This window comes from Anser anser (genome assembly GCF_964211835.1).
Source record: "Anser anser genome assembly, chromosome: 7".
NCBI lineage: Eukaryota > Metazoa > Chordata > Aves > Anseriformes > Anatidae > Anser > Anser anser.
The window spans coordinates 20,144,916-20,153,165 of NC_139727.1; the positions used below are offsets into that span (position 1 = coordinate 20,144,916).

Below are 8,250 nucleotides of genomic sequence, written 5' to 3' on the forward strand. Positions count from 1 at the left end.
CCTGGTGCAACTTTAGCCCATTCCCCCTCGTCCTGTCACCAGGCATGTGGGAGAATTGACCAACCCCCACCTTGCTACAGCCTCCTTTAAGGTACCTGTAGAGCTTTCTCTTCTCCAGGCTGAACAATCCTAGCTCCCTCAGCCGCTCCTCGTAAGACTTGTGCTCCAGACCCTTCACCAGCTTCGTTGCCCTTCTCTGGACAAAGCCTGGCAATGCCCACCAGGCAAAGAGTTGGAGTTAGGCTATGATATGAGAGTTTATTTTAGTCTCTAGTCACAGAAAACAGGCAGAAATTAGACAATTATATTTAGCCCATTAAATCTGTGTGGAATAGGGTGATAGGAGACATTTTTAAGAAGGGAAGAAGAGAGTGGCAGACTTCACACAAAACTCATGCCCCTGAGCTTGTGGGAACAAATGGGTTCTCCATCCCAGGGCAGCATGTAGAACATTCATGGATTTTTCTCCATCAGAGCAACAATCTGCCTGTACATGCGCTGTGGTGCATCCCGGCCCCAGTGGTGGTCAAAGTGGTTCCAGTCAGGAAAATGCTCATGATGAATGATGTTGGTGATGCGGGGGAGCAAGCGCTGGGTCTCTGCAGGTGGATTCACCCAGTCCTCACCACCACTCCACAGGGCGGTTGGCACTGTCATGTCTTCTATCCTGTACAAGGGTGGGGTGGTCTGGGGGGAAACACTCCAGTTATTCACAGCTCTGACCCTAATAATGCTATTAGATGGGGTGTGCTGTCCCTGGCATCCTGGTGTACTCTGGACACACCAGCCACTGGAGGATACAACCCTCATCCCAGTCAGCCAGCCTCATGCTCTCCTCCTCCTCCTGCAAGTGCCACTGACCTGGTTGTACTTCTCCTGATTCTTTTCCCTGTAGTCAAACTGCTTGAAGTCCCCAGTTTTGGCAGTCTGAAAGGCAAGAGCTAAGAGTCAACTCCATGCAGGTAACAGGTGCCCTGGATCAGCCCCACCAGAAGGAAAGGACAGCTGTAGGGGCCAGGTGAGGTTGCCCAGCACAGCTCTGGTGTCCAGGTTTGCACTTGCTAGTGCTCACCCCACATATTGAAGCAAAGAGAACATCCAAAAAACACCTCCACAGGGTGCTTACCCAGGACTGGAGCAGGTATCTGGGTGGCCCTGCCTTGGCCAGCCTGAAGCAGCAGCTAGCATCTGTGACTTTTGGGACACTTCAGTGTAGTAATTTCAAAATATATTTTATTGGCTTTGTCCAACTCTACCGCCTTATCTGTCTCCAGGGTGAATGAAGGGTCATTGTAAAATATCATATTCAAAGATTAAAAATCATAGGTTGTAGTCATCATAAAGTCAGAGTCCCTACCTGTCCCCAGTGGAGAAGAGTTTTTACTGATGTATAGTCTGGAAAATGAGCTAGGTATACATCCAGTCGGCTCTGCAGGAGAAAGAAAGTTTTTTCTAAGTGATTTGAGAATGATGAAAATCTGTCTAGGCCAAAAAAAAAAAATCATTCTGTTTTATAACTGCAATGTAATTTTTTATATGCAAAAGCAGCTATATTCTATTCAGAGCTAAGAGTAGCTTTTAAAGGTATATCATTTAACCATCTCTTTAAAATGGAAATGCAACTGGTACAATTTTTTTTTCTTCAAACTTGTTACATGGTCACAAGTCAGCAGAAAATAAGGCAGGAGTTACCTTACCTTTGCAGACAAGTCCACAAGTGATTGTTACCCACAGCAGCATTTCTTAGGTTTAACATCCCAACCCAGGGAATGCCGCTGAAATACCCCCAAATACCCACTGCCTTGACCAGTGATTTTTGCACCTTCATTTTTGGGAGTTTTATACTTATTCCTTATTCTTGTATTGCTAACTATGCAGATCATGCATTCAAACATAGGTTCATCTTACATCAGGAGAGACATTTTGATTGGTGAGTAATTAATACTACCTTCACATGCCATCATCTCTCCACTTTCCCATGCAGAGCATATTTACCCAACAGCATCCAGGTAAAACACTTGTACCCAGAGCAGGCTGGGGAAGAAGTACCTACCAGCACTCTCCAGGCATGAAGAAGCCTTATTTTTTGTAGCTCATTAGGTATTTCCACGCATCTAGGAAAAGCTCATGGAAATTGGAAATTACAAGTGTGGGTCACTGTGACCTGGAAGACCTAATATACCTACCATGTTCAAGTTCTTCTTATTGTATCCACCAATAAGGAAGATCTCATTTTCACAAACTTCAGCTGTTAGCAGGTTGCCGCATGTCTTGGCAAGTATGGCTCTTTCCTCCCTTCCCACCAGGGTCAGTTGTTTTGTTCCAAATATTGTCTGCAAGAGCACAAGGAAACAGGTCACTATGTGTCCTGTACCCCTCTTCACAGGAACTGCCTGTCCCCAGCCAGCACTGACAAGTAACTCCTGAATACGGTTGACCCACAGTCACACCTGGGTCTCAGAGCGGCATAAATACATCACTGTCCTTTCCACCCCATGCTGTTGTCCCCATCGTCTTGGTGTACCACTTCAGATGTACCAACTTCAAAAGCTCAGCCTAGCTGCGGTCTGCCTGGGATAGCCAGACTCATGTAACTGGTCTGTCACCTCTGTTTAAAAACAGTAATGATGGACGGGTAATGATGTTTTAGAGTGAAATGTGGCCGTCCTAAACTGGAAAGAGAGGGACATCCCTGCTGTCTGGGATCTTCTCTCTAGTCTCTCCACACACCTCTTCAAGAGCTGGTGCAGGCATGGGCTCAGTGCACAATGGCTGGAGAGCCACTGCAACACAGAGAATGTGACTTGACTTGCTGAAAGTTCTTGAATTTCATTAATTCATTGGGAGTAGACAGGGTAATAACACAACAAAATATTCGCATACCTTCAGCACTATGTCTGGTAAAAATGCTATCTTTAACACAGGACCTTTAGCATGATGAAAGGTGTAAAGAGGAGCCAAGGCAAAGAACACTTTGATTTTCTGAGCCAGCTGTGGCATGCTTGAAAATGCTATGAAACCTGAAAAACAGCAAGCGTTCACAATAACCCCAACAGCAACAACACTGATGCAGCATATGTCCCAATGCCCAGTCTGACTGAGGAAATCTCTGATGTGTGACTGAATGTATTTTTTTTTTTTTTTCTAGAAAATAAGCTTACAGAAGGAGGTGGTGGCTCCTTGGTTTGACTAGAAGCTCAGAGCTGGGCTGGGTTGGGAAAGATCTCTTCCTCTGGAAAAGTGAACTTCTGCTGTGAGGGAAGGGAAAGGGGAGCATATCTGAAGCAAGGGTAAGGCATAAAATGTAAAAAGTTCTTTGCTGGTTGTAGCTTGCCGTTAGTGTTTCTCCTTCACTAAGAGGTTTGGGTAAGTTCACCTTGGCTCTCCTGAGCTGTGGCTGAAGTTAAACCTCTTGAATCACAGAATCATAAAATCGCAGAATGGCTTAGGTTGGAAGGGGCTTTACAGCTCATCTGGTTCCAGCCCCCTGCCATGCACAGGGACACCTCCCACCTGCCCTGGCTGCCCAAAGCCCCATCCAGCCTGGTCTTGAGCGTTTCCAGGGTTGGGCCATTCACAGCTTCTCTGGGCAGCCTGTGTCAGTGCCTCACCACCCTCAGAGTAAATAATTTCTTCCTAATGTCTAATCTAAACCTACCCTCTTTTAGTTTAAAGTTTTAGTTTAGTTTTGAAGGCATGGGGGGACCTGAGGGGTGGCAGAACCCTGGAGATCCCCACCAGCCAGAGCCTGGTGTGAACATGCAGTGGCAGAAAAGACCCAATCTGCCTGATCTAAAGCTCCTCCCGAGGGCAGCAATGAACCCAGCACAGACCCAAAGGTTGCCTTCAACCTGGGTGTGCCATGGGCCAACACAGCTCCCACGCTTAGCTGGCTCCTCCTCACCACTCACCCAGAGAGTTGCCCTGAGCGTGGCCAATGTAGTACAGCTTCTCCTGCGCAGTGTGCTGCAGAATGAAGGACACCATGGCTGGCACATCGTACATGGCCATCTCGTGGAAACTGGGAAGCAAGGGGAGAAGCTGGAGGGGATGCCTATTTACCATCCACCGGCTGTCCGCAGCCTCCCATGGATGTAGGGTGGGTGGTGCTGGCAGCCCCACATCCTGGCCGTGTCCTTGTGGTCCTCCTCACCTGAAGTCCCAAAACTCCTCCTGGTTGACAGAGAGGTTCAGGTGCCGCTGAGACCAGCTGTTCCCCCGGCAGTTTCCAATCCACACGTCATAACCTGCGTCTGCCAGGAGGAAGCCCAGGCTGCTGTTGGGGAGATTGTCCACCCAGTCGCCACCATCTAAACTGAACCCGTGCACTATCAGCACAGGTGGTCTGGATCCTGAAAGAGAAGAAACTGGTTACTTCACACAAGAAAACCCAAATGGAAAGGAAAAGTCCTTACACACCTCAGTGAGCATTATTTTCTGCAAGCTGTGTATTAAATATTCCCTTCCCCCATAATTTGCTGGTGATTTTTCACTCTGAAACATTTTGCAATCCCTGTCCCTGAGCTGTAAGGAAACCTTGACCCAGGGCCATGGGTTTGCTCCAGGGAAGGAGCCACCAGGGACCTCCTTCTGCTAGTGGTGGGGTCATTGGGCCATGTTGTCCCATCCAGGGCAGCTCTGCCACAAGCAAAACATGTGTCCCTTCTGTCACCAGGGACAGCTCACGGCTGCTTCCTCCCCACCAGCACTCACCAAAAACTTCTCTTTGCTCTTGGCTGCCAAAACCATCTCTAAAGGTGTGGGTGCTTCCACTGACTTCCTCTTGGACACTGCCCTGCCTCTGAGCAGGGTCATAACTCCACTCCACACTTGGTGAAACTGAGCCCACCTGAGTCCCCAGCATCTCCTTTGCCGTGGGGAATTCGGTTCACACTGAGGAAATAGCCATCGTCAGTCAGCACATCATACTCCTCACTGGGGTACCCCTGGAAACGGATCTTCTGGCTCTGCAGGGACAGAAGGCCGATGGGAAAGGTGACCTGCTGGTGTCCATCAGGTCATCCAGACATGCTGCCTCTGCCCTGAGCCTGACCGAGAGCCACCATGCTGTCTGGTGTCACCTTCACATGCACATGCAAGACCTGGAGGCCCGTCTACACCAGGGGAAGGCCAGAGTGGCCGATTTCAGGCTGAGAGCATGAAGTGAGTGACACCAATAGAAAAATAGGGAAAACTTGGTTCCTGTGCCCTCCCCACCACTGTCCCCTGGGTGCTGACAGCGGGCAAGGAATGGGGAGAGGCTGGCAGGTTCCCTGGGGAGGACTCTGCCCTGCAGCACTTACGATGTTCATGAACTGCTCAGGGTTGTTGCGGCTCACTCCTCCATGCGGGGCGGCGGCACACAGCCCCTGGGCCAGGCCCAGGGCCATCAGCAGCAACCACATCTCGCCACTCTGGGGGATAACAGGGCTGGTGTGAGCAGGCCAGGAGCTGGAGGCACTAACCCACACCGTCCTGTGGTGTCTTACTATATCAATGTTGCTTCTTGGCACATCCTAATGCTTCCCACCCCACCCTGCAGTCAGAAGCGCCTCCCCCCCCCCCCCCCCCGCAACTCTTGCTGACCCTAGCTCCTCTGTTCTGTCCCTGCCTTATATCATAGAATCATTTAGGTTGGAAAAGACCTCTAAGGTCATCTAGCCCAACCTTTAACCTATCACTGCCAAGTCCACCGTTAAACCATGTAACTAAGCACCACAGCCACACATTTTTGAAGACCTTCAGGGATGGGACCTCAACCACTTCCACAGGCAGCCTGATCCGATGCCTCACAACCTTTTTAGTGGAAAAAAAAAAAAAAGCAACCACCATTGTTGATAGCTCATCTCCAGATGCTCCTACAGCAGCCCAAAGGAATTCAGGACAGGAATGAAGGAAGGATGGGAGGGAGAGGAGAATGGAGGGATGGATTACAGTGGCCTTATTCTCACCTGACCCATGCGTACATTGACTCAGGAGAGACATTGCAGGCCATGCCTGAGGGCATCAGAGACAACTCATATTACTGAAATAACCACCTCGACAAGCAGCGTGGATTACAAGGGACTGAGAAGCTTGGCCTGCATAGGAATTAGCAGATGGCAGACACGTCCTCCCTAAGCCAGTCATAACAATGTGCTTCCCAGCATTATTGTCCTGTCGCAAAACTCACTGTGAGTTCTCATACCAATTGCACTTTCCTGCTGCACGTGCCACATAGGAAACAGCTGAGGTGGGCAGCATTGATCGTATTCCAGTATTTTGTGGGGTATATACATAAAAATAAAATGTGACCCAGTTCAGTAGTGAGTGAGAAGGAGTGCCTATCCCTTGTCCGGTAAGTTTGATGTACTGCGACATCCCTTGACATGTCTTTAAACAATGATGTTCTGTCTGTTGTCATTGACATTGAGATGGCAAAAACTGCCAAAGACCAACAAAGCTGCTTCAGAAATGCTGTGCTGAGATAACCTGCTTGTCAGAAGTAGTCCCTTTCTGGTACAGAAGAGCTGTGAGCACAGTATTGCTTTTGGCCAACTGGTTTGAGTTTGGCCAGAAAAGAGGTAGATGATGTAAAGAGGAGCAAAAGGAGCAGACAGCCACTAGGGAGTTTCAGACTGGACACAAGGAAGTGGAAGGTGGGGGCTGCCCCGAGACACAGGGCAGCAGAGGAGGAAGGTTCTACACCTTGGTTTTCAAGGCTGGGCTGGACAAACCACAGGTCTATGGTTTCCGTGGCTCGTGGCCAGCTAACAACCTGAACATTTTGTGGTGAGGATTTCCTCCACCTACCACCCCCTTGCCCAGCTCCTGAGCAGTGGGCTCTGGCAGCAGGAAGATGCACTAAGATTTCCCATGTTATCTTGGAAGACACCACCGTAACTGAAGGCTCTGCTGCCCAAGCCAATGTCATCCAGGTATTATGGTGGCACAACTCAATAGCTCAGACCTGGAACAGGCTCTGCCACAAAGCCCACACATGTCAGTGAGATCACTGGCACTCAGCCGTTTATCGAGGCAACTTGTCCTGGTACCTCAAGAGAGCAAAGCCTCTGTGGCAAAGGAGGAAAGGGATTAGTCACATACCTATGGCATTCAGCAAGCATTAATAGGGTAAGATGACATACAGACCAAACAAAACGACAGTCTCCACCTCCTGCACCCAAGCCTTGGGAGTGCACAAGTTATCCAAGTTGCATCCATGACCCTGGAAAATTCCCTAGCTACCCAGCACAGTCCAGAGCCAGCCTGCAGCAGAGCATCCCCTGCTCCTGCCCCAGAAGAAGAGTCCTAGCAAGAGGACTTCATCTCATTTGGAGCTTCCACATCACATGATAGCACCCCCAGGCTCAGACCCTGGGTGTTATGAATCCATCAACTCATCTGTGGGTCCTGCCAGCATTTGCCCCCTACCACCAAGCCAAAGTACCTACCAGAGCACGACAACACACTTGACAAGAGCCCAACAGTCTGACCGTGAGTCCATGAGGACTTGCATTGCTCCTAAGCTCACTGGGAATCAACAAAGCTCATGCTCACAAAACCCAAAGACTTCAGATGCAGAATTGCAAAGCAGAGTCTACAAAGGAAACTTTAACTGTTATGATCACCAAAAAGCCATGTGTGTCTCTAGAAGCAGAAATGAACAGCCAGAGCTATAAACAAAGCCTTATGACTCAGTCAGGAACATTTCTTCCAGCAATAGACTGGCCTAGAAGGAGAGTAGATGTTACAGATCAACCTGACCTTCTGCTCCAGGCCCGTCTGTGCAGTCAGGAGGGACAGCGGCACCAAGACAACTGGTCGTCTTGGCTTATAAAGAGGAACAGAGAGGCTGGGACTTGTCCATCAAGCACCTGAAAGGCCAATCTTGTTCCAAATACACCACCCTCTCTTCCTCTCCAGCCCTGTGAGTCAGACACAAGTGTCCTAAACCTCAGGGAGCAGTAGCAAAGCACCACATCTTGAAGGCAGATAACGAGCTGTTGGGTAACAATCACATCATCAGGAACACCCAGGCCTTGTGGCACCCTGCAATTGGGAATTGCATTTTTGGCATACCTCCTCATGGATATTCCAGCCACCTCATCTGTAATCCAAAGGGCAATGAATGTGCTCTGGGGTTGGAAGAGGTCACCAGCTGCTCATACTTGGCTTTCCTGTTGCAGGCACTCACTAGCAATGCGTGTCAGCTCTGCATGCCCTCAGCAGGCACAGGGACAACCACATTACCTAGAGAAGGTGACGCAA

At 49.4% G+C, this 8,250-nt stretch overlaps 1 protein-coding gene across 1 annotated transcript; it reads right to left on the reverse strand.

Annotated features, from left to right (window-relative positions):
• Positions 1–290: 290 nt before the first annotated feature.
• On the reverse strand, positions 291–7,866 carry LOC310902807 (lipase member M-like). Its single transcript, XM_083844859.1, has 10 exons — positions 7,747–7,866; positions 5,304–5,414; positions 4,850–4,967; positions 4,154–4,352; positions 3,912–4,021; positions 2,884–3,020; positions 2,187–2,333; positions 1,358–1,429; positions 862–927; positions 291–687 (listed from the first exon to the last, which is right to left on the reverse strand). Exons 2-10 carry the CDS (start codon positions 5,403–5,405, stop codon positions 454–456), a joined length of 1,185 nt encoding a protein of 394 aa, XP_083700985.1. The 5' UTR covers positions 5,406–5,414; positions 7,747–7,866; the 3' UTR covers positions 291–453.
• Between the last annotated feature and the right edge of the window lie 384 nt (positions 7,867–8,250).

Bases quoted from the DNA above. Each gene is read 5' to 3' on its own strand.
- LOC310902807 (XM_083844859.1), bottom strand. From the start codon at position 5,405: ATGTGGTTGCTGCTGATGGCCCTGGGCCTGGCCCAGGGGCTGTGTGCC. The intron at 4,353-4,849 runs GTGGGCTCAGTT...CTTCTCTTTCAG, and splicing joins AGGAGATGCTGGGGACTCAG to GATCCAGACCACCTGTGCTG. The intron at 4,022-4,153 runs GTGAGGAGGACC...CTTGCTTCCCAG, and splicing joins GAGGAGTTTTGGGACTTCAG to TTTCCACGAGATGGCCATGT.